The 26330-nt window shown below is 41.8% G+C and overlaps 2 protein-coding genes across 6 annotated transcripts in view; one reads left to right on the forward strand and one right to left on the reverse strand.

Annotated features, from left to right (window-relative positions):
- The window catches only part of LMBRD2 (LMBR1 domain containing 2), a 33432-nt gene extending 21417 nt beyond the window's left edge, over window positions 1-12015 (reverse strand). The window contains exons 1-6 of one of the 3 annotated variants that reach the window (XM_082336694.1): window positions 11829-12015; window positions 4860-5089; window positions 4330-4409; window positions 2554-2649; window positions 1594-1761; window positions 606-816 (exon numbers count right to left, since the gene is read on the reverse strand). In XM_082336694.1, coding sequence (XP_082192820.1) covers window positions 606-816; window positions 1594-1761; window positions 2554-2649; window positions 4330-4409; window positions 4860-5033 — 729 coding nt within the window. In that variant the 5' untranslated portion in view covers window positions 5034-5089; window positions 11829-12015. Of the gene's footprint in view, window positions 1-605; window positions 817-1593; window positions 1762-2553; window positions 2650-4329; window positions 4410-4859; window positions 5090-10968; window positions 11025-11828 lie in introns of those variants that run through there. The other 2 variants (XM_082336695.1, XM_082336696.1) reach the window with 2 other exon arrangements.
- Window positions 12016-13118: 1103 nt separating this feature from the next.
- SKP2 (S-phase kinase associated protein 2) lies at window positions 13119-26237 on the forward strand. Of its 3 annotated transcripts, none has more exons than XM_082336915.1 (9): window positions 13119-13382; window positions 14966-15077; window positions 15361-15504; window positions 16084-16218; window positions 17572-17670; window positions 19217-19344; window positions 20998-21049; window positions 21332-21439; window positions 23942-26237. In XM_082336915.1, the coding sequence occupies exons 1-9, from the start codon at window positions 13217-13219 to the stop codon at window positions 24153-24155; spliced, it is 1158 nt and encodes a 385-aa protein (XP_082193041.1). In that variant the 5' UTR covers window positions 13119-13216; the 3' UTR covers window positions 24156-26237. The 3 variants fall into 3 exon arrangements, with proteins under 3 accessions (XP_082193041.1, XP_082193042.1, XP_082193043.1); XM_082336916.1 differs by lacking the exon at window positions 23942-26237 and adding an exon at window positions 22523-22753; XM_082336917.1 differs by lacking the exon at window positions 23942-26237 and adding an exon at window positions 21960-22153.
- The last annotated feature ends 93 nt before the right edge of the window (window positions 26238-26330 follow it).

Here is a 26330-nt window from a genome sequence, read left to right on the forward strand (position 1 = left end):
ATCAGAGCAGTAGAACAGGGAATAGCTATTCAACGGGTTGCATTTCCATTCTATTCTTGAACTACATTACAGCCTATTGCTCACTCACAAATAAAAATAAATATAGCCTCAAAAAAAACTCTTTAAAAAAAACAATGCTCTATATAGTCTCTTCTCAAAAGGCACATAGCATGGTCCTGCAAATCGAACTTGGAAACTCTGCTCAAGATTCCAGAAGCACACTGTGAGCAGAGCAGAAAAGCCAACATACACAATTTGCATGAGAACTAGTGAAACATCTGTACACCGTATTTTCAAGATCACTTTGGAATGTTATTCATTAGCGACCAATATTACTCCAAAAGGGTCAATAAAAGAATAAAAACATCAAATAATGGCTATCAAGTTGCCAAGTTCTTCATATCAGGGACTATTTCTCTTTTAATTTTTACGCAGGATCAAGAGTCATCAAGCATGACACACTATGATGATTTTCTTAATTTACTCATATTTCACAGTAAGTTCATGCTACTTATGTTTTCTTGCCACAAGTGCCCAACACCAGAAAATTCAGAGATGATTAACAGCAGCCTCCACTTAGTTCATAGCGAAAGCTAGTTACTTACCTCCATGATATCCTCTAAATTCTCCTCCGCATCTGCTTTTTCAGTCATCAGTTTGGCAGCTTTGAAATAGGTCTTCATGAGTAGATAGCCCCTCTTGGCCCCATTCCAGTGAGAACGGGGAATTTCCACCAAACCATAACCCAAAAGCAACACAAGAAGAAAGAGACCCCATGTGTTTGCAGCGGCTATCCCAATAGTCTGAAGCTGGTTCCTAAGGAAAAAAACAATAGCAAAAACAAAAAAGAAAAAACAAACAAACAACATCCTCCTACCCCACCTGCAAGAAAGCAGCCTTGAAGTATCTATGTGGCTTTCAAGTTTACAGGAACAGACTTAGCATCATCTGTTGTTCTTGCCTAAGGCCAGTCTGCTACTTGGCCATATTTAAAGCTGCCACGATTTTTCTGTATCTCCCCACATTTCTTCCCTCTCTCGAGGGAAGACAAAAATGTTTTTTCTTAAAGGAGTATGTTCCTTTAGGAAGCAACATGAACTTAGCAAACCTACTAAAAGTTAGGTGCATGACGGTGCTTGCTACTGTATCTACTACAGAAGACCATTAGCAATGTTATAAATACCAATTATTTTAACTTACCTTATGGCCTTTAAATAGAATCTACAGTAGACAGAAGTGCTACACAGGAAATACTGACAGAGACTTTTTGAAAGATGTTATTCTGAAAACACCAAGAAAGTTCCTGCACTAACTTTGCAAATGCATTTGTAGGGAGGAAAAAAAAAAAAAAAATTGCAAATATAAGAGGATTCCTCTGCTGCACATACCAAAATAAGAAAACCAAAAGACAGATTTATATAAATAGTGAAAAAATCCCTTTCCATAAAAAAAGTTAACAAAACCTTTCAACTGGCTAGCAAAAATCAGATCAACTAAAATTGTTTTTTAAAAAAGACCCATTTCATCTACAGAAGAGATTACCCATGACAATTTCATAAGAACTCATGCAAGCGCTTTAAACATTATTCTTACCATTGTAAATTGAAGTTTGGGTTTACAGCCACATATATTAAAAATGCTCCAAAAATCAGCAAGTAAGTCCCATAATAGATTGCATTCTCAATCAATGCAGTTTTAATCTTTCCAGTAATGGAGAACCCTCCTGATCTAGCATATGACTGCATGAAAGGTAGCAGAATCCTAGGAGGAAAGTAAACAAAGCCAAACCACATCAGCCAATGGCAAAAAAAAAAAACCTCTTAGTTTAGCAGCGGCAGGATACTGAGACAGAGGTGTTGAAGCTAAAGACTCCGAAGCTTCTAACAAAATTAGCTAGTTACATATTTTTATTCTAGATGTACTGGTCTGATGGCAAACCTTAAACAAGCTGCACATAAAACCAATACAGTTAGCTTTACTATGAAAAAAATGTTAATCGAGAACTCACTACCACCCCTGACATTCTTGACTGAGCTACAAAAATAATTATTTGATGACAGGTTGGTCAGATACCACACATCAGTCGAACCCAAAAGCACAGACAATCGTTTTGCTTTAGCTATATCTATAGCTTTACATAGTATATCCAACAAAACCAAATCATTTACAATATTACTCAAAAATTACCCAACTTATTAATGGAATTATTTTGGTGTCCTGTTGCCTAAACCCCATTTTTTTTCAGACAATCTATCCATAAACACCTCTGTGTGTAAATTGCTCAGTTTCAACTATAAAAGTGAACCAAGAGTAAATGGCTGCCATCTGAAAAGGAGCAAGAAAGAAAAAGTATACTCAATTTAGTACAGTATTTATTAGAGACAAATACAGTAATTATTAGAGAAATTTCACTGCTTGCAAATAATATATGATTAGATAGCTCTGTGGAACAGTGATATATATTCTTAAAGAGTATGCTATGACTGTTACAAAGTTGCACTTAGAAATTATACCTATATCATAGTCTTTGCCATATTCGCTTGCCTTACTTACCATGTTAAAAACTGTGATGTCCAATATACCACACGCCAGAAAATTGGCATAATTCCATTAGGAATATAACTCCATGGTTTGAAACATTTTTGCTTGCTGTAACAATGAAAAGAAACTTATTGTTAGTTGCAGGGCCAAGATTATAAAAAACACTTTCTATAAATTCCCCTATCTAGAAAGGCCTTTGAAAATAGCATAGAAGTAATACACTACTATGTGAGTAAGTAGTCAACCATCAACCATCTCAGAAGAGAATAAACTGAATCACTACTTAAAAATATTTATCATTCTCCTCACCGCAAATAACACATCTGGACAAGTCAGCTTTCTTAGAGAAAAAAATAGTAGCTCAAAGACTAAAAAGAAGTACTAAAGGAAGACTAAAGGAAGACTACAGGAAGAATAAAGGAAGTACTTTCTTCATGCAAAGCAAGAGACATTTCTGTAGACAGAAGACCATTCAACTTTAGTTAGTGCAGCAGGTTTTTAAAAAATATTTAGGGACCCCATCACCTAACTCTACTACCTAGAACATTTAGCGGTAAAAAAAGTATATTGTTTCTTCTGTCACCCAGCTGGATTTAGTCAGGCTTATATGAACTTTGACTTGTTGAGCCAATGCTTTTCTGACAGGTAGTGTTTGCTTCAGAAGACCAGAAAAGCCATGAGAGCCTTCTAGTAAAAAAAAAAAAAAAAAAAAAAAAAAAAAAAGAGCAAAAGACAAAGTGTCTATCCACACTAAGACACTGTTTTTCTTTCCCCACACCTGTCTGGGTAATGAAGCAATGGTGAGTCAAGGGGCAATACAGTCAATTTAATACGAGTATCTATTGAGAAATAATTGGTGTTTTCCAGTGTCAAACTAGTTAAGCCTGAGTTGTGAGTTTCTAAGTACACAGCCTAAATATTTTCAAAACTATCAAATTACCACAGAGTGACAGGCAGTGTGACTAAAGGTTTCAAAAAAGTTTTAAGATCTGAGCTGCACCAACACAGTATCTGCTCAATTACTACTTAAGTTGATACTTCTATTTGATATACTCAAGTCATATACCATAGTATAACATCCATCAGCATGTTCTGAAACTACAGGTAAACTGAAAGGCTATTGAACAGTTTTCAAACTGTGTATTTACACGGCTATGTTTAATTAACGTTCACTGGGTGGTCTTAAATAAAGGATAAAACGTTGTGCCCCTAAGTCTGGCATTTTACTGCTCTTCCACAGATATACCACATTCAGATAGCCTCAGCTTTGGGGCAACAAAACTGGCAATCCATTGCATGGACATATCAACTGACATCTTAAATGCTCTGATCATCTTACAAATAACTACACTGCACACATCTACAAGATGTGGAAACAGCCAATGGAGGCTAAAGAACGAGCAGCCATGCAAAGAGCCCATATTTGCCTACATTCCCCATGTTTTAGAGATTACTTCCTTACTGTCAGAAGACAGCAAACAGGCTATTGTTACTTTGGTAGAATATAGTAAATTTCAGATAACTCCAATTACTATATATATGCAATTATAATAAGCAATTAGATATGCTGCTTATATATAAGACAAGCCTCCTAATTTCATTCGTAAGGTATAAAACTAGATTTTCCCTCACCCTCCTGTATGCTTACAATCTTCAAATGTCATATCACAGAGATAACACTTGTTTATTAGTCTTAAAAACACAGCACACTCCTATCATTTTAAAAAAAACCAAACAAACATAAAATTCTTTATAAATATTCTAATGAAGAAAACATACAGCTGATACCTTGGAGCAAGAGTAACGTAAGAGCCATTACTTTCTGCAGGGCTGGAGTTAACAGCAAGTTTGCACCGATTATAAATAGTCTAAAAGACAATTAATTTTATATCAGTGATCAGAAAAAGGTACATTTATTTTAAAATAATAAGTCCCATTTTTAAAGACATTTCCTGTTCTCCACATTTACACTTGGGAGCAATTATACTAACAGACCCACAAAACAACATGCAATCTGCAGGACAAGTAAGTAAAAAACTGAAAGTGTTTTTATGTTGCCTAAACAGACAAAAAATTGCTATAAACAAATGAAATTTTAAAACATTTGAAATAGATTTGTTATCCGATGAGATCAACAAAAAATAAAATTAATTGTAAAAACAGACACTATCATGCAAAAAGGTAACAAGTGTTAGTTTAATAAGATACTATTTGGAAAATTTAATTGCTGTTTAAGATATTGTCTTCTCAAATTATCATTAAAAAAAATGCCATATACATTTGACGCAACTAAGCGGAAAATTTCACAAGCTTCTTACCGTACTGACATCCAGAGGCAGTATAAATACAATAAGAAAGCAAAGATACCAAGCCAATAACGTTGCTACGATCACCAGCCTGTGCTGTTTCTTGAAGTCTCCATACCGATGAAGTAGGAACAAGGCCAGAAAAAAGACAAATACTATCTCAAGGCCCAGTGCTGCACCACTCATTATTGAAAATTCACTCCAGCCACACAGCACAGTTCACTTAAGAAAGCAGATCAGAACTGTAAGACAAAAAGGCATTTAATTACTTTAAAATCTCTGGAAGGTATTTACGCAGAAAAGAGTTGTTAAACAGACATTTTTAAACATATTAACAGACTTGTCTTATTTCACGATAAGAACTCTGATCAGATGAAGAACAAGACTTTCAGAAATGTGCTTTAACATCTTCTGCAAAAAATCAAAATGTCATTCCAATTTTGTCATTTCTAGGAACATATTAGGACAACTCCTCTTCATCTTGATACACAACAGATCCAAAAGTCAAATCTCTGTCCTTCAATAAGACTATAAGTCCATCTTCTAAGTACAGTATAAATTTCAAAAGAAAATCTATTCTGCTCTTTTTTTCCTTTTAGAAGAAATCAACTAGTTTGGACAAAGGGTTAAATGTTTAAATTAAATGTTTCTGGAAAGCTTTGTTAATGGACCGTTCCTCAACTATGCATTTAAATTCTGTACTCAGAGTTAACAGAGCATAAAAATACAGCAAAGCGTACGTTAGTCTGCTTGGGAGGTACCTCTTCTAGGTTTGAAATTTCACGTCATAAGAGACAACATGCTAGCTAATTCACCTTCCTACCCCTCTTCTGTTCTTCAGAGCAACAAAGATCTCAATTCATTCGTTATTAGTCTTGCCATGATATATTTTTGCTTTGCCAATCATTCTGGGTTTAGGTACTCTGTGTTATAGGCAGGACTGCTAGCAATGCCTAAAAAGTTCATACATCTTCAAAGAGGCATGCTACTGTGTAAAGGGCCAGTGAGCTGCACAAATCTATTACAGAAAATTGCATTGACTTATTACATCGTTAGGTAAACTGCTTCTGACCTTTTTAATAACCATCATTTTACCACAAGCACATCATACATTAAAAAAAAAAAACAAACAAACAAACAACAAAAAGTTTATTACTCTGGTCAGGTTGACTTGCTTCTCCATCAAGATTACCATTTTAGCTGGTTTGATTTAACTGAAATAGTTTTTGCCATGGCTTCCCCACTGTTGTATATTCAGTGCTTTCATTTTTTGGAACTTTAGAGATTTAAAAGAAATGGTACTACTAAAATTTCCCTCAATTAACTTTTAAATACCTTCATAATTTGTTAAAGTGAACCATTTCCTTTACTAATCTCTCAGTATATTGCTTAAGCAGATCTGTTATACATGAGGGCACTAAGCAGTGAAAATTGTCTTATTTCCACTAAAAAATTCCGAAGTTTGTAATGCCAGTACTTCCTTGGGCAGACACAGGACAATTATTCTGTGATTTTTCCCTGAAGATTTGTTTCCCCTCATTTTGCTACTTTCACATTTAATTCCCAAATAGCAAGAGCAGTCTGTTTACTCCATATCAGCTGTTATACACAGAGCACCCCATATTCTGAAAATGGCTTGAGTTACCTTGCTGTTTCTTCTCAAGGATGCACATACTTACTTTTTATCTTCTGCCTTTCATCTAATGTGTTTCTCAAATTATCAGCATTTATGCTAGGTCAAAGCATCTCCTTCCTATCTGCCCGTACTACATTTTGGCTAGATCACTTGTAAATCATGAATGCAGGATATCTAACCTATTTCTCAATCACTTATTCTAAGCAAGTCCTTGTCTATTCTATTGTACCATTCTTGTTTCCTCAGAAAACAGAGTTTTTTTAATTGATAGTATAGTAGCAGATTCCACCAAAAAAATGAATGGAAAAGAAATACTATGTCAGCTTTACTAAGGCAGTACTATCTATGTAGCTTTGGGTGCCCATTACAGCCACACCTTATGCTAGGTAAACAAAAAAATTATACAGCATACCCTCCATTAGTCACACCTATACAATTTTTTACTACAGTCACATCTAAAAGGCTGCTATCAAAACAGAAGGTGAAAAGTTTTTGTGCAAGGTGCTACACTCAGATACTACCATGAGGGAACTTCCAAAAAGATTAAAAACACATACTGAATATGCTAAAATAGAGAAGATATTGAGTCCTACCACTTTCAAAGCCAAAAGCAACTTTGCAGTTATCAAAGTAAACTACATTTTTCTGTTCTTCACCTGTTTCCTATTTTAATCTCAAAATACAAAATGAAAAGCCTAATTTTTACAAGACTGAAACTGATGAGAAGTAGAGTTGTTCTGAAATACTGTATACACATTTCCAAAATTACAGTTCAAAATTTTTAGACAGAAACCACTTAAAACTAGTTTTCAGCACAAATAGCTTAAATGGAAAAAAAATCCACAAGGTGAGAAATGCAATGCTTGAGAGGAGCTCTTACTGTGAACTAAATGCTGCCTAATCAGACAGCTGCATTTGGGACCCGCGCTACTAGAATTGTTTGTAACAGAATTTAAAATATATTACTGCAGGCTATAAAGCCATGCCTTCCTGTGGGAAGCAGCATTTGCCTCTGAACCTGGTTGTTAGCTCAAAGAAAGGTAAGTTCCTTATCCATAATTCTGTTTCTTCATTTTATTTAGACAGGCTTCTCACTATTAGCACACGGCTCCCTAGTATCAGCTGGCTGAAATTCCGGAACTCCTGAAGAATGTTCTCCTGCAAGCACCATAAAGGCCTCAGTTCACACTTAATTCCCTTTGAGACTCCCTGCTATCAACAGTATTAAGTTACCGTGCCAACCTCAAGACTAGCCACACTCACGACCATCTACATTACAAATGAACTAACTACTCTGCCTGGTACAGAAATACTCAAGTAACCAAATGAAACAGCAGAGAATTAAAACCCCACACTTTCCTAGAGCTTTTATATAGCACCAAATTTAACAAAGACACTCCAATACTATATTCTTAAAGAAGGGCTAAAAAGAGTAGAGTATATCTGCGAAGCACCCTGGTCTCACTAAAGTGGACTCCAATACCCCTTTAATCAGAAATCCCAGATCAGACTGTACCACAGCTTTATTCTTTTCAAATGTTGCATGAAAGCGTTTTACCAGCAGATTGTTCATTTTGCAGACCAATGTAATTGGTCCTTCAACCCTTCCCCGTCAGCCCAATACCACGCTCTCTGCAGAGTTCTCGGTGCTGCCCTTGACACTGCCCAGCGTACCCACTTCCTTCTGCACTGAGCGGGAACCCACGGAGCAACACAGCTCATGCCTGACAAGGCCTGAACCGAGGGCAAACGTTGCTTCCACGTGCCTTACTGAAATGTATACATAGAACTATAGCCTGCATGATGTTCCCTTCATGTATTCGGCTTATTACACCCTCCAAATTCTTCCCCTCGAAGACACACAACACTGTTCTCTATCCCGTATTTGTGTAGTTGATTGCTCCTGCTTAAGCACAAGCACAAAACTCTACTCATTTGTACCTTTTCCCCTCCCACAGGCTTCTGAACCTTCCAGGCATTTTGATTTCCATTACCACACTCAAAAAGGTCTGCAATCCCTCCTAGCTTTGTGCTTTTTTAAGTTTTAATAATCATATTATTTCATTATGGAAACTTTGTGAAAATACTGAGGAGTAGCTGACAAGGGACTGGCCTCCTTAATGACAACAGTAGCTGTTCCCAACTGTTCTTCCCCAGCAAAAACATCCTGAGAAACAGAATCAAAAGTCCCATTGAAGACCAAATATAAGACATCAACTGATCCTCTTGTATACAGTAGGCCTATCAGTGAAATAAGTTAGTTTACTTCAACAATTTGTCCTTGATAAGCTGATGCTGTCTTTTACTCAGCTGTTATATTCTAGATGCTTACATACAGCTTTTGTTCCAGAATTTTTTTCAGGAATTCAAAAGGAAGCAGACTAGTCTGCCAATCTGTAGTTCTCCCTGTCCTTCAAAAATTAGTAATACAGACAGTCACCACGCTTCTGGTTTTCATATCTTTGGTACCTCAGTCATTTTTAGAATACTACATCCTTTTTTTGTTGTTGAAGTATTCTTGGATAAAGATCAAACATATTTGGAAAAGTTACATTTCTACCAATCTTGGATATTTCAGTTAAAACACCTGAAGAACAAAGCAGCTAGAGGTTTCCTTGCCTTGCTCTGTATTTTAAACACCATAATAACATCTGAAAAAAAAAAGTCGCCATGAAAGTTACCAAACTATGGAAGAGATATCAAAGACAGTAACGGACAAAACTGAGTGAGAACCACAGCATACCGAAAGAAACACCTGTGCGACAGCATCTCCTACCTCAAGCTGAATTCACAACTCGGCAGCAAGTATAACTGAAAGCTGCCATCTCCAGCAAAATATCAATGGCCGGTTCAATGATGACCTTTTGCCTTTCTGCCAGGGAAGAATCTGCTAGTTCCCATCTAGTTTCTTCCAGCACATTTCACTTGGCAAAAGAAAAACAGTATGCCGCAACACCTGTGATAGGTTTCTGAAGCTCGCCCTACTCTGTAAAACGATGCTGTTCAGAATCGTAAAGTAAGACTTCACTTCACAGACATGATTAAACCTTTTGGACTGATAGAACCGCCCCACACTAAGAGCCCTTGTCACTTCATCTTTCAACAACAAAATGGGCGAACTTCACACTTTAGAAATCTCAAAAAGAGAAGAACAAGAGGTCAAGCAACAATAAAAATAATCGCTTCAGCTGTTCTCATATCCAAGTCTGCTTAATGTGTTCTTGGGCTTTCTTTTTTTGTTTGGTTCTGGGGTTTTTGTTGGTTTTTTTTTTTTTTCCCACTTCCTTATTACACATTGACCCTTGCAGCCTGGGGAAACGGTATTTATATGAAGTATATATTAAGTATTTATAAGCAGATAACAGGCAGATGAAGAAATGCTTAATCTCAGCACAGTGAGAAAACTAACTAAAGAAAGAAAATAGCCATGAACTGCCCGAGAAAACTGACCAGAGAAGTTACCTGATTGTACTACTTGGGAGAAATAACCTCTGAGATGAATCAAGAAAACATATTTTGCACAGCTTTGTTTTTCTAAGAAACACTACTCAGTCTATGTACTGATTGACATTTTAGTAGCACCTGTAATTTCAACTATCTTGCAATGAAGAAAAGATTTAAAATTAATTAACCATTTAATTCCTCGCATATCAATATTTAGGGACACAAGTTTTGTATCTGCTAATGGCAGGACAAAAATAATAAAATGCTGTGCCGACTCCATTCAAAATAGCAGTAGTCTCCAATTTGGTGGGAGATTAGGTTCTCCGCAGAAGCACTAAATAAAAGACAAATGCTTTACCAAGGAACACAGAGATTTTTGTGTTGAAAAGCAAGCAGGGACCATCAGTACAAAACTACAGGAAGTTTATTTGCTTTACGTGGCACTGTCTTGTCCTCTAATAAAGGATATTAAAGTACCACAGAGGCTGATGCTTTCATTGGGTTTAGGGGAATACTCTGGAAATAACACATTGAAGAAAACAACTTGCTTGGAGGAACTAAAATAGAATCAGATACAAAAGCTGTACAGTTGCAATAAAAATCTAAAAAAAGAATAGAAATCGCTAGCCAGGCTGCCACGCTAATGCACTCACACAAAACAGGTGTCAGTAAGGCAGTCAATCACATGATTATAACCCTAACATTGCATTAAGACAAACTCAAGCTATTTGGCAATTCCAAGCTTTTTAAAGAATAATTTGATTTTACCCCTCCCAGCAAATTCTTCTTTCACTTTCCCACTTAATTAATAAAGAAAAGATTGACAAAAAAAGCGGGGCTGCTGAACAGGTTAAATATAATCAGCTTTTTATGTTTTTAACTAAAAAAATCACCTCTCTTTCATTTGATTATCCACTTAAATAACCTTTAAGCAACGGTTTAGTTAAAACTGGAAATGGTTAACACAAATTCTTTCTTAAGATTATATGAATGCCAATTTGAGTCACATCATTGTCTGTATCTGACTAAATAGCTGTGTACCATTTGCCATGCGTTCCATTACCATCTTCAATTTTATAGGCACGTCTCTCCATCGTTACACAGTAAACAAAGGACAGCATTTACAAGGAAGTGGCTGACTAAGAGCGGAGTTGTAGGTGTGTTCAGAATTAGTTTTCCATCCCCACCAATTTCAGTTTGGAGACAAAGCATGAAGAGCTGCATTACTGAAAGAAAGCCTGGCATAAATCTGGAGCATGGTGCAAACAGATTGCGGAGTTTAAACTAGCGTGGCTGGAGACAGGACCAGAACACACTGCCAGTCCCTCAATTTCAGGCCTTCACAGTGAAGGCGTTTCCAAAACGCAGGAAAACCTTTCACGGTAAAATGTCACTGTCAGCACGATTCTGGTCTTCCAAACCAGATACCGCCGCTGCACATGAAAGCTGTTGAAGCTGACGGCCGTACGTCCGCCGGCCTGTAAGAGGCACCGAATCGCAGCCTACCGACACGTAACGAACACCAACACGCGTGCCTTACACGTACGTGCTTGGGGTCCCTGAAGGAAGGAAAAAATCAGGGGCTAAGGGCAGGAAAACGCCGATCCCTCCCACCCCCTTCCCCTCCCAGTCACGGGCAGCCCGGGACGTGCCCAAGGTTCCCCCGCTTCCGACCCGGGCCACGGACCCCGCTCGGCGCGCCCCGGGCTGGGGGGAGCGGGACACGGCTGCACCCACCCCTCCCGCCGCCGCCGCGCCCGGCCCGGCGCAGGCCCCGGCCCCCACCCCGCCGCGACTCGGCGCTGCGGCACCCCCGCGGCCGCGGCGCCCCGACCCGACCCTTCCCTCTTGCCCGCCCGCCCCGGGGCCCGCCGCTGCCCTGGGCCGCGCCGCTCCCTCACCGCAGGCAGAGCCCCCCGCTCAGCAGCCGGTCCCTGGCGGGGCACCGCCGCCCGCCATCCGGGCTGCCGCCGGCCTCCACGCGAGGGCTCAGATCGTCACGCAGAAAGGGGCGGCGGCGGCCCCGGGCGCCCTGAGACGGAAGGAGCCGGGCGCGGCCGTCGCCGCCGACATCTGCCCCTCGCCAACCGCCCGCCGACCCCCGCGGCGCTGACGTCGGCATCGCCCCCGCCCCGGAGGCGGGCGCAAGGCACTGTGGGTACGGCCCCTCCGCGCTGAGGCGGCGGCGGCGGCGGCGGCGGGCGGGAAGGCGCGGGGGCGCCGAACTACGACTCCCGGCAGGCTTTGCGGCGGGCGCCCACCGGCTTCCGGCCGGCTCCGGGAGCCCCGCGCGCGCGGCGGGACGGCGCGGTGCTGAAAAGGGCGGCGGGCGCGCGGCTGCTGAGCGCTGCGCTCGTGTACCCGCCCCCCCCCGCCCCCCCCCGCCGCCATGCACAGGTACGGGCGGGGGCCGCCCAAAGCGCCCTCCTCGCTGCGGGGCGGGCGGGAGCCGCGTGGTGCCCGGGCTGTGCGTGAGGGGGGGCCGCGCACGGGTCCCCCCCCTCTGCCCGGCACGGAGGGGGGGTGCGTGGGAGCCCGGGGGTCGGGAGCATGTGCACGGGTCCCGGGGGAGCGTGCGTGGGTTCTTGAGCCCCCCCCCCCCCCCCCCAGTGTTCAGGATGCGGGGGGGTGCGTGGATCCCCGAGGTGCCGGGTGCAGGGCGTGCGGTCCCCGGGGTCCCGGGGCTGCGGCTCTCCCGCGCCGCGGCGGGCCGAGCTGGAACCGCTGCCCGCGCAGGGCCGGCGGGCGGGGCGGCCCCAGGCGCCGGGGTGCGCTGCTGGCGCCTGGCGGCTCCCCCCGCCTCCCGCCCGGTCCCGGCCACCAGGCCGCGGGCCGCCCGCGGCCCTTCGTCGGCCGCGCTCGGGGCCCCGGCGCTGCGGAGGCCGTGCCGTGGCGGGCCTCCCCCGTCGGCTTCCTTCGCCGCTGCCCCCCACTCGCCCCCTCCGGGAACGGCGTGCGCGTAACCCCCGGCGGGCTGTCGGTGCGAGTCGGCCCGGCCGAGCACAGGCCGCCGCTGTGGCCGCCGCTTGTGCCTCCAGCGCTCGCAGTTTTAACTCAAGTTGCTGCCCTGCGTGGGGATGTGGATTACGTGTGACTGTGAAAGGCTTCTGCACCAGGAGCCCCATCTTGTGTTTGGTGTCAGTCTCGCCGTGCCTTCAGAGCCTGCGGGTTTTGTTGTCTCTACAGAAAACACCTCCAGGAGATCCCGTCCTCCAGCAGCAACGTTTCCACCAGCTTCACCTGGGACTGGGACTTGGACTCCAGCAAGACCTCGGAGCTTCTCTCGGGCATGGGAGTGTCTGTCCTTAAGAAGGACAAGCTGGGCAATGAAAACACACCACAGGACGTGCTGGTGTCGTCGTCCTGTCCTCCTCAGAAACGGCAGAAAGTGAAGGAGAAGGAAAAGGACTTTGTCATTGTGCGCCGGCCTCGGCTGCTCCGAGAGGCAGAGTCAGGTACCGTCACCCCGATCTAGGTTTCACTCGCCCTTCAGTAGAGATGGAGAGTGGGCATCACAAGTCATTAGTACTTTATTCTGGGCTTTTTTTGCTCTTTCCCAGCAGAATATCTCTTCTAGGTCTGGTGGCTTTCAGGCCTGGGCTGGTAAGTCCTGTTTTATGTAAGCCTTTAAGCAGAAGCGGCGCATCTGGCTCCAGAACGGTGTCCCACGTAAGCCGTGGTTGGCTCCTGCCTAGCCCCGCCAGCCTCTGTCTGTATGCCAGGGGTTTGTGCTGCATGTCCCTGTGTCTGTCCACTCTTGTTGCTTGGGACTTGGGTGGCACCTTGGCCCAGCAGGGCCCTCAGCTGCATCTGTTGCTCTGCCCAAGAGACCTGTTCCAGGAGATGTTTCGCCACATACCAAGCGGGGCCAGGCTCGTCACAAAATACAGTTGCGGCTGCCAGATGAATATGGACTATTGGCGCTGCTGTCCCCAATATAATTTTGAAACCCAGGGGGGCTTGATTTTTTTTCTTTTTTTAACTTAAGCATCTAACAAGTAAGATACTTGGTCCTCAAGACCAAAGGGATCCAGATTCACATCTCTCACAGTGCAGGCCGAGGTATGCCAGAGGGGCAGCATCCCTGCTCCTGTTGGACCTGGACTGTGAGCAGTGCAAGGGACCCTGCCAGAGAAGGTGTAGCAAAGGGCGTAAGGCTCCTGGGCTGGAAAGGGACTGGCAGGGAAAGAGGAGGGCTGTAACCTGAAGACCTGGGATGCTTAAAGAAGGGGTTATAGGATGTTGGTTTCCTTTCCCTGGTACCAAAACGTGTTTTCAGTCTGCAGTGACTACAGAATGCAAAATAAAGAAACAGCTCTCTGCAGACACTAGGCTGTCGAATGAAAGGTGGGAATGCCCTCAGACAACCTTGCGTTTGAATAAGAGGGAGTGCTGGGTCATAGGCAGCTGCTCTTGAGCTCTGCCACCCAGAAATCTCACTTGTGAATGGCAATGACTTCTGGAGCCCTGTTGCTACTCGCGAGAAGTTGAGATCGTACCACGTCTTTTTAGATAATTCTTGGGGGGGTGGTAGTTAGAGTGCATGTTTTAAGGAGCAGTTTGCAGTACCTGATTTTCTCTGTGTGTCATGCAAAAGCATAGCTCACCTTGAGCTCCCTTCTGGAAGCCTGACAAGCATAAGAAGGAGGGCATTTCAGCTGGGGGGGGGGGGGGGGGGGAGGAGAAAAAAAAAAAAAAAAAAAAGGACTGTACAAGCATTAGAATACAAAGTAACAGAGATGCTCTTGTTTCCAAAATTAGTATGTGAATAAAGATTACTGTAATTTTTCAGGGAAATTGTTTTTCCATAGCTTTAGTATGTATACTACATTGATGTTATGGAAAGCTTTGCATTTGCCAGTCATACCTAGGCAAAGGTGGTAATATCTTCCTACAATGAAGAGCTGAAAGGGGGATGTCTGTATAACCTAGAAAGAGACCATAGAGGTGGTTTTAACAACCAGCCCCAACAAGGCATCTGATCAGCAGGCAAATATGAACCAGCTTTAACTAGAACACATTTGCTCTTTCCCTAAAGGTGTTTCTTGGGATGCACTTCCAGATGAATTGCTTTTGGCAATCTTTGCATATTTGCCCCTAAGTGACTTGCTCAAAGTTTCCCTGATTTGCAAGAGATGGCATCGTCTTTCGTAAGTATTAAGTTTCATCATTTAGTACTAAGAAAACCTTTGCTTCCATAGAGGGTTAAATGATCTGGTTCTCATCTTGTTTATTCATATATAATTCAGTTTATGCTGTATGTGGGTTATACGTATGTATAATCAAAAGATGGCTCACATATTTTAACATTAGCAAATTCTATTAAATAGCTTTCCCTCCTCTCAGTCTTTTGTGACACTGAAAACTTTCTGTGGTTGTACTCGTAGTTCTGACCCTTTCTAACTCACTAACAAGCAAAATTCTGTGCCTTAGGTTTGATGAATCTCTCTGGCAGACTCTTGATCTGACTGGTAGAAATCTGCTGCCAGGAGTGATTGGACAGTTGCTGCCTGCAGGTGTTATTGTATTCCGCTGCCCAAGATCTTGTATTGGGAATCCATTGTTTAAAACAAACAAGTAAGGCTTTTTCTGCATGTTCTGGATCCTGAAACCACACCTCAAATATTCACAGTTTCTCTCTGTATTTTTGGTTTTAAGGTCCCCACCAGTAGTAGCACTTGTGCTGTCTCTGGAGTGTGGAAGAAGCTGATCAATGGTTAGGCATGTGTTGAAATAAGAGGATCTGCATTCACCTATCAGTTATTTAAAACCAAGTTAATGGGATTTTTGAAAGTATCATCAAGCACCATCATCCACTTGCAATTCATATCTTGTAGAACCAAGAATAGTCAGCATCTCCAGCATTTTTATATGGGAAGCTCAAAAAAGTTATTTAACTCCAGCAGGATAGACTTTCATGTGTTGTGACGAATCCTGTAAATGCCTTGAAGATAAAGAGTTCTGCAGTTTTGGCTGGTAGCTTAGCAGCCAGCCCAGTGAGCTTAGTAGTATGTCCAGTGTGCAGCTGAATACAACAGTATAATTATTTTCTGCAAGCTTTGCACGGTTTTAGTGTATGGGGTTTATTTACGGTGTGGGGAATTTGTGGAGCAGGTTTTAATGCAATTTTAGTAACCTGCCTTTCTCCTTTTTTAGACCTCTCAGAGTTCAACATATGGATTTGTCAAACTGCACAGTGTCTGTTGCAGACCTCCAGAGTATTCTTTGTCTGTGTGAAAGGCTGCAGAACCTCAGCTTGGAGGGAGTAGTGCTTTCTGATGACATCCTCAGGTGAGTGACATGTTTGGGAATATTCAGTAAATACCTTTTGTTTGGTGCTATCATTTTGTGCAGGATAGTGAAAGAATGCAGTTGAGAGTTGTTTGTTGTGAGAGTCTTTTGAAATGGCCAGTTTTAGGCAGCTAACAGAGCTAGCTGGCAGGCTCGATGAGCTGCCTCTTTCCTCTCTGTCCTCCAAGAGATGAGGTGAGGAAGAAACACCCCTCTGCAAGAGTGTTTCTTGGTGGCCTTTTTTTCATTCCCCAGAGTAGGGGGAGCCTGGAGAAACTGCTCATCTCTCTAGGGTTTATGAGTCCATTGGCAGTTCCTGCAGCCAAGCTGTACAGCAGAGCTACTTATTATTTTCCCATTTCTGTGCTCCCAAGAGAACTTTGTGTTTGGCATACATGTTCTTTTCTATTTTAAGGGGTCTCAGCATCTCTCCCACCAGATGCTCGTTGTGCTTCTGCCCTATTTCTCACTTCTTTGTTGGAACTTCACTCTTAAGGGTCTGAAAAATTACAGATTCTGTCAAGCACATGAGCTGTTATTTGGTTAAACTGGAAAGACACTAATGGGTGTGCAGTCAACGTCCTGTTCAGTCACATCAGGTGATTGTGAAGGTGCCAGGGACCATAGGTCAAATGGCAGAGACTCTGGGTGTCCTGCTTTCTACTTTTGAACTTTCTGATGTCTTCCTCACACCAGCGCGCGGAAAAAAAACGGAGCACAAATAAACCAATATAGTTTGGCTTTTGATACCAGATAAAAAGTATCTGAAAATTGTGTACTAATAAGGCACCAATGATGGAATTCTATTGCCTTGTGTACAAATGCAGATACTGGGTGTAAAGGTTTTTCCAGGTTTTGCTAACTGCATGTCTGCCCTAGTCTTGCAAACAAATGCATTCAGGGGAATGCTATTTGGACGCATGTTTTGTTCTGGAATAACCTCTATCTTGCAGAAGAGTGACTTCAGAAATGGGATGATTGCTTTGTCTTTTGTAGAGGTACAGACATCTCTAGTAAGTCATGGTGTGTGTTTAATGGCATACAACAGGAGAAGGTGAAGATAAATTATTTCCTTTTAAACTTAGCAGTTTATGAATAGGCAGATTTTGTCAGGAGTGTCAGGTAAAAACACAAGTATCCCTTTCGAAGTTGTGCCATGATGCAGCAAGTATAGAGTTGAGATCCTTAGTAACTCTTAGGTTTGTCAGTTTACTAAAGATGCAGTGCTGCATGTTTAACAAATAATTCTGTTCCCGGGATGTCAGCTCTTAAAAAAGAATCACACATCCTAGCAATGCAAGCAATATTCCAACATTTAAATTTTACCAGACTTTTCTTTTTTCTTCTCTACAGGAGCATTGCTAAGAATCCCAGTTTGATGCGACTAAATCTCTGTGGGTGCTCAGGGTTTTCTGCAGAAGCCTTGGAGCTGATGTTGAGCAGCTGTTCTATGTAAGACAAAAATAGTTTTTGCTATTCCTGAGAAAAAGGATCCTTTTTTATTTTTTCCGTAGGCATCCCAATTGTACTTCTCTAATATGTTTTTTTATGAGCCTGTTTCTGTTCCTAAATGCCTAGCAGTCAATTATTAGCTGAATAGTCAGATAGGTTTTTTTCCATCAAGCTGTTTTCTTTTTTAATAGCAAAGATGTACTTCAGTAGTTTTTCATGAGTTTCCTTAATCATCCTTAAAGGAAGTCTTGTTGGTGGGTAAACCCCATTTATGTTCCTTTGATTATCATGTAAATTTGGCTTTCTTAATGAAAGCAAGTATGTGATCCTCACAAACTGAAAGTGTGTGTTTTGAAACTGGAAAGTGGAGTCCCAGAGCTCCCTTTGCAATCAGAGTACAGCATGAATGGCAGAAAACATTGTGCCTTTCCATCCATGATAGAATAATCCTTCAGTAACCTTCTACTTTATGAAGCGCTGTGTTCAAATTGACAGCTCCAGTGATTAAACCATCTGCTGGCAGGAAGTCACTGAACTGAGCCCCAGCTGGTCTGGGATTTATGTCCTGATCTTTCTGCGACTTCCTGTGAGATGCTGGACAATCTACTTAATCTTTGCTTGTGCAAAAGCATGTTTTTAATCAAACAGCGAGTTAGTGGACAGAAAAAGCTTTAATCTTTCTTTGCCTCTCATGGGTAGATAATGCTTTCTATTGCTTGGTCTGATTACTTGGATCATGAGCTCCGTAGAGAATGGCAGTCTGTACAGTGCACAGTGAATAGCAGATGGCAAACCTGATCCTAGGAATGCAAGTGGCAATTTAACTGTTTCTTCAGTTACATAGAGATTGCCAGCTAAATGCTCTAGTTGTACTGTTCACTGTGTCTTTGTCCTCTGCTTACATTCTACAGCACCTCCAGACAAAACAAATACTTTGTCCCAGCCCTGAATGGTGATAGGCTATAAGTAATAAAACATGTAAAGAGAGTTAAGGTCACAGCATGGCTAATGCTTATATAAAACTATGAAGTATTTTATGCTAATTAGTGTTAAGTGGTCATCTGACCGATACTAATAATGGATAGCCTTTTTTCCTCTCAATGTGAACATCTGTTTGGTAGTAACAGATTCAGGTCACAAACCCAGAAGCAGGATGAAAAGACAGCATCTCCCTGTGGCAGACCCCAGAGAGAACTGTTTCACTTCCTAAGAAATTGTTGAATTATTCCAGTTGGAAGTGGCCTTGGGAAGTCACCTTAACCCCTTGCCTGGAGCAGGATCTAAATTCAGCACTGGCCAGGTTGATGAAGACTTTCTCTGGTTGGATCTTGAAATCCTCCAAAGACAGATACCACAGCCTCGCTGGGCAACCTGCTCTTGTGCTTAACTACTGTCATAGTGAAATTTGTAGTCATGAATACAGGAAGTTGGTAGTAGGTATGTTACAAGCTTTTGCTGTAAAAGTATCAACTGTAACAGATAATATCAGAACTCAAACTGTATTTCAGTCATTCTTCCAAACAACTCTTTGTTCATTTGTGTCTAGGTTGGAGGAGCTGAACTTGTCCTGGTGTGACTTTACAGCCACCCATGTCAAAGCAGCAGTCAATCATGTGACTTCAAAAGTAACCCAATTAAATTTAAGTGGGTACAGACAGAATCTACAAATACCAGGTAAATAGCAGCATGGCAAACCTTTATCCCACTATGGGTAAAGCAGCAAGCTTTATATTTTCTTCTGGTTGGTGTCTGTGTGTATAGAAAAATCATGCACTAACACTGATTTTGTGTTCTGTATAGCTTGGTGTTCTTTCTGTCAGATAATCTTACTCATGTCTCTGGCTCAGCCATGAGGGGTGAGATGATTTTGTCTTCTAAATTTAAAAATAGTCCCGTGAAAACTCATTTCATCTCAGTTGAAAGGTATAGCCCTTACTTCTGAAGTAAGTCCTGGAAGCAGGATACACTGGATCCCATGTTCCACTGTGAACTGTGAATTAGCCTTCCAGATACTGTTCTTGGAGCCTCCTTAAGGCTTCTACTATTGTGGCTGCTGAAGGCATCTTCCAAAAGAGAACAGCCATAGTAACTACTTGAGTTTCTGCCTGGCATGATGTCCTACAGATACCAGTTAATTTGGAAGGCAAATAATCTCAGTAAGCAACATTAACTACTTCCTTGCTCATAGTTCTAGGAGGGAAAGTTGGGTAAAGTTTCAGGGTAATAAAAAATGCAGAGAAATCTGGATTTGAGGAGAGGGCACAAGAAAACGGACAAGAGCATAAACAGTGAAATGGCTTTGGTGGTAAGGGAAATTAGTTTTTTCCATGAGCAAATGTGACGATAGGCTGACAAGCAGGTGGGTGACACACAGGCTGTGACCGTTCTTTTTTTCTGTTTAAATGTCAGACAGACCTTGGCATGCATTCCCTTGTGGGGAAATATACCAGACTTCTTTTTATCTTGGCCCAAAACACATAAACAAAGATGCTACCTAATCTCCTCCAAATCAGGAATTTGAACCTTCTGTTGATCTGACTGTTAGAGACAATGTGTGGAGCTCTTCTGTTTGCAAAACACTTTCTATGAGTAATTTTGCTCTGTTTCAGTGCAATTTGTTAAGGCATAAGATTAGTAAGGCATAAGAATAGTTACGTTATAAGGCATAAGAATAGATCGCTAATCATCATAATTTAGGTATTGTTTTCTTTACTTTTTGCACGTGAATTCTGAAATACCAAAATCCTGTTGCATGTTGATTAGCCTCTTGCTAACAATAGTTGCCTTTTAGGTGACATCTGAGCCACAGGTGATTCTATGCTATTTGCTATGAAAAGATGGTCTCAAGAATTTACAGTTTAAATTAGGAAAACCATAAATTTCTGTCATGAGGAAAGTACTTTCTGTGGTTAAAAATGGAGACGCCTAAAGAACATGATGCTCTGAAAGGGTGTTTGATGTGTGGAAAATTTTTGGTATTTTTTCACTACATGTAAGAATTTCATGCATCTTACCATTACTGTGTCTCAGTAGATTTCTACAGCAATATCATTTGAATTACTAACTTGCTAAGTTGCTGGCATGATTGATTTCTAGGGACACTTCTTTGGACTAAATGGATCTGTTTTGCTGAGGATTAAAAAAAATCCCTGTAAGGTATCTCGATAGGCAGACTACATGCTGTAAGTCTTAAGTGTTTATAACAAAAAGTTGTGTTTCAATTGTGGGGTTCCAGAAGAAAAGATAAAAATGGAAGTGAATAGGCTGTATAAAGCACGTTTGTATTGTTACTGAAAGATGGACCGACTCTGTGTGACCTCTTTTCAGATGTTAAAACACTGGTGGAAAGATGTCCTTTTCTCGTCCATTTAGATCTAAGGTAAGAAGACCTAAAGCCTTTTCATGGCATGAGTTCTTCTGCAGAATATCTGCCTGCAGAGAAGCTTCTGCTTCACTTGGCCTTCGGTGACATCAAAATACCTCCCCCACAACGCACATGCGCGCTAGAAATGGGTTACTTCCATCTTGAGCAAAAAGTAATTCAGTGGTAGAAAAAGAAGTTGATATCCATTAAGTTTCTGAATTCAGCCTGAATTTTGGAAATACCAAATTTACTGCTGCTTTATACCTAAACCTCAGTTTCATGTGCTCTCATGTACAGTGACAGCGTGATGTTGAAGCCGGAGTGTTTCCAGTATTTTCATCAACTCTTCTTTCTACAACATCTGGGTCTTAGCCGATGTTACCAGATATCACCTGCTGCCTTAGTGTAAGTAACCTCTAAATGGCTTTGGTTTGCTATTCATGCAGAGGATAAGTTAATTTAAATTTGCTTTATTTTATGTTTAGAATTGCAAGTACTGTTTTGAAGAACTTACTGGTATGAGGAATTAGGAATAAGGAACTGAGATAAAATAACCTGACTGCTAGAGCGTGTACTTCTGAGAATCCAGACTGGAACCAAAGGCATCTGAGATAATCTTTCCCTGATGTCTGTCTGTACTCATGGAACTTGCTGCTCAGTGCTTGCATTGTGTCTTCCCTTAATGGCATTATACTACTGGTACTCATTACTGTGAGGTACAGCTGGAGGTTCCAGTCCTGCCAATGACCAGTGTCGATGTCAATATTAGGCTTTCAGTTATGCCGCAAGGAAGGTATAATCCTTTGGAAAAGTTAAGAGTTGACAGTACTTGCTGACTAGCTAATCTGTTTGTATTCCTTTGCTGTTGTGTGCACCCATGTCAGTTATTCGTTGCCACTGAAACACATCTTCTGCCTTTTATTAGTATAGCAGCTATCCATCTTAATCCTCTCGGAAAGGATGTCAGTCCTGAGGAAATGATCAACAATAAGAAAAAGGTTGTGAGAGGAATAGGACTATCAAAATGGGAATCTGAAGAACCTTGTCTGTAGCAGTGTGTGCTGTCACAATGATAGCTTGTATGTCTCTGCCTTTTGATTTTGTCTAATGCTTGCTTATAGATACACAGTTCATATGATGAATGGGCAAATGTGAAGCAATCAAGAAGCCAGGGCTGGCTACTCACCAAAATGTCATAACAAATTGGAGACTGATAGTATCTAGGGGCTTGTGTCCTGAGTCACATCCTGAAACTTCATCTGGGGCAATTCCTTCCACTTGTTCTAAATGTTTAAGTCCAGGGAAGTCAAAGGGGAGGAACCAGTTTGTTTCCACTCTGTGTGTGGGAGAGAGAACAGCAAGAAGCAACTTATTCAGCCAGTTTCCTGAACGATCAGTACAGATAACTAGTTTCAATTAAATATGTGCTTTTAAAAAGTAGGAAGGGGAATTTAGCCTAAGTAGTTACCTTACTTCTAAAAAAATTAGCAGAAATATTTCTTACTTCAATCCCCGGGAAAGTTATGGAACGGATCCTCCTGCGGGCCATCACGAGTCAAATGAAGCACGTGATTGGGAAAAGCCAGCACAGCTTCACCAAGGGCAGATTGTGCCTGACGAATCTGGTGGCCTTCTATGATAGAGTGACCTGCTCGGTCGACATGGGGCAAGCGGTCAACGTTGTCTACCTGGACTTCTCCAAGGCCTTTGATACAATTCCCCATGGCCTCCTCCTGGAGAAACTGATGCGTTATGGCCTGGACAAGTGGTCTGTGCGGTGGGTGAGGAATTGACTGGTGGGCCGCACCCAAAGGGTGGTGGTAAATAGCTCTTTTTCAAACTGGCAACCTGTCACAAGTGGGGTCCCCCAGGGATCAATATTGGGCCCAACGCTATTCAATATCTTCATAAGTCATCTGGATAACAGGATCAAGTGTAGCCTGATGAAGTTTGCAGATGACACCAAATTGAGTGGGGAAGTAGTCACTCTGGAAGGGAGAGCCACCCTGCAGGAAGATCTGGATAGGCTGGAAGAGTGGGCTAACAAGAACCTGATGAAGTTTAACAAGGACAAGTGTAAGGTCTTGCATCTGGGAAAGCATAATCCAGGAGTGCAGCTCAGACTGGGATCCACCTGGCTGGAGAGCAGCTCTGTGGAAAGGGACCTGGGGGTCCTGGTGGGCAGGAAGCTCAACATGAGTGAACAGTGTGCTGCTGCGGCCAAGGAGGCCAATAGGATGCTGGGTTGCATCAACAAGGGCATCACCAGCAGAGACAAAGAAGTCATGATCCCACTCTACTCGGCGCTTGTCAGGCCACACCTGGAATGCTGTGTACAGTTCTGGTCCCCGCTACACAAAAAAGATGTGGACAGGCTGGAGGGGGTCCAGAGAAGGGCCACCAAGATGGTCAAGGGTCTGGGAAGCCTGCTGCATGAGGATAGGCTGAGAGAACTGGGCTTGTTCAGCCTTGAGAAAAGGAGGCTTAGGGGTGATCTCATCACCATGTACCAGTACTTAAAGGGGAGCTACAAAGAAGATGGAGACTCCCTTTTTACAAGGAGTCACAGGGTGAGGACAAGGGGTAAGGGGTACAAGTCACTCCCAGGGAGATTCCGATTGGACACGAGAGGTAAATTGTTCACAATGAGCCCAGTCAATCATTGGAATAATCTCCCCAGCGAAGTGGTTGACTCTGCTGTGCTGAACATGTTTAAGACTCAGCTGGACATGGTGCTGGGTCATCTCGTCTAGACTGTGGTGGAAAGGTTGGACCAGATGATCCCTGAGGTCCCTTCCAACCTGGTATTCTATGATTCTATGAAATGCAGTTATCTAGTTTGGGTACAGACTACAAAAAAAAAAAGTTTTCAGGTTCATGATTAATTTCGTATTTTTTTCTTTCTAGAGAACTTGGTGAAATTACAACATTAAAGACTCTTCAGGTATTTGGAATAGTGACTGATAGCTCTCTACAGCTCCTCAAGGAAACACTTCCTGATGTGAAGATCAATTGTTCACACTTTACAAGTATCGCAAGGCCAACTGTTGGCAGTAAAAAGAACCATGAGATTTGGGGCATCAAATGCAGATTGACGCTGAGAAATCCTAGTGGCTTATGATCATGTACAATGCACTGGATGTGATGGACATGCTGTGTGTAGTGAGGCTCTGTAAGAAGTGGAGTGATGGAACACCTTTAATCATAGTACTGTTATCGTAAAAAGCATTCTAACTTGGTCTTATGCCTTAATGTAGTTTCATAAATATTTTTACAGTTTTGGTATTTTTTGTTTTTACTTAAAGGCTTTAGAAATCTGATGATCTGTGAGCAATTATAGAATTTTTCTTTAAATCCTTCTTTTTTTTACAGGGGAGCTTTTAAAAAAAAATTAGGAAACAATCATTGTAATTAAACATCCACCTCTAGCAACTGTTGCAGGTTCTGATGCAGCTTTTGTTGCTCTAAGGTGTTACAACGGTGCTTTTGGTTAACTCTTCCAGCTCTGCAACTCCTGAAATGGCTTGTAGAGGTGCTAGATATCTTAATAAGGCTTATTAAGGAATTGTCTTTGAGTTTGAAGAACTCAAAATGAATAATGGTATTAAACCTGTTCAAATCCTTAATTGAATAACATGGACAGTAAGATGAGAAGCTATCCACTGTTTGTGAGAGGGACAGAGGACTGAGTTTGGATTCACCAAACCTGAAAACAGTAAATAGGGAAAGGGGTGTCTACACAAAAGCATCTAAGAGACAGCTCAATACTGTACAAGTTAAGAAGCAGTATAAAGGAGCTACAGTGAAGATTTTCTTTAGCAGGCCACACAGGTAACATCTGTTTTTAGTATTCTTTATTGTTAGCAAAATATAGTCTGAAAAACCTATTCAGAATAAGCATCTGTAAAAGTAAATGTTGGTTATCGATTGTTTCATGTAGCGGTGCTAGGTTTTCTGGTTAAATATTACAGAACATTAACGTAGCTCCTCCAAGCTTGATCTCGGATAAAACTTCTTAAAACTGTTCTCTTAAAGAATAAGATCTTTCAACTGCAACTGATAAATTGGCAGAAATCTTGCAGGAGGAGGGCTCAAATGGTTCTAGATCTCGGGCAAAAAACAAAACTTGGGACTGCAGCATGGGAGTGCTGAAAGGAAGAGATGCTTTGGTGCTATTAAGATACATCAATTTCTCTTTTACTATAGCTTATTTTTGTAGTGTCGTTCTACTTGTATCTGTAACACTAACCACTACTGTCTAGTATTGGGTTTTTTTCAAGTCATATGAAAAGCTGAGTAACTAACTGTCCAAACCCCCCCCCCCCCCCCAAAAAAAAACCAAAACAACAGAAAAACCAAACTCAGGATTGGGACAGGTAATGACTTCAAATAAAACTTTGATCTGGGTCTGTCATCAGGGTCCTCGTGCGTAAGCCTGGAGTCAATGTTCCAGCAGGTGTAAGTGTTAGTTACTTGCACCCTGTGTAGGTCATGAATATGCTGCTGTAGTTCCCATGAATGCAGTAAACAAGCAGATGGTGAATTTATTCATGGATGTTTAAGGTTAGCCTACAGCATTACTGTAAGGCTATTGCATAGGTATAGTGTTTCCAATCTCAATCTGAAGAAAAGAGTTCAGGAGTAAATACCTGGTAGTACAGAACAGATTAATTACTGCGGAAAGATTGTATGAGTACTAGAATCTGATATTTAACGTGACTTTCTATAGTATAGCAAATACAGCATTATCTTGTTAATCTGTTCTAAGTCGCTTGGGTTTTTATTAAAATTAACAGAGTATAAGTAACACTTGAGTCACTAGTGGGCTTGTGCGCCTTACAAAGGAGTTACTGGGCAACGTACCTTGTGAAAGCTGAAGTGGAGAAGTGATGGGAGGTTGGAGGATACTGGATATTTTACTGCTTCACGGTTTGCAGCCTTAGGTTTATGCCTTAAATTACTTCAAGAAAAAAGTAAATCTTTGCAGCACAGCACTATTGTAAATTCTTCTCTCTATGCACAATGTAACCCCATACAACTTCTCTTGCATTTAATAAAGATCTAAGGAATTGCTGTATTGTATAAAATGACTGTTGGTTGGGAGAACACTTTCTGTGACTTGCCACCAACTTTGTCTCATGGGTTTAAAAAAAAAAAAAAAGGATAAATTTGTCCAAGCAATGTCTAAACAATGGTGGTTTAGAGGACAGGGTGTTATCACCAATACATTTAGTATTTCATAGACTGTGCTTTAAAACCCTGTACAGAATTGGGATGGTAGTATGGCTTTAGCTAG

This window comes from Platalea leucorodia (assembly GCF_965183815.1).
Source record: "Platalea leucorodia genome assembly, chromosome: Z".
Classification (NCBI taxonomy): Eukaryota; Metazoa; Chordata; class Aves; order Pelecaniformes; family Threskiornithidae; genus Platalea; species Platalea leucorodia.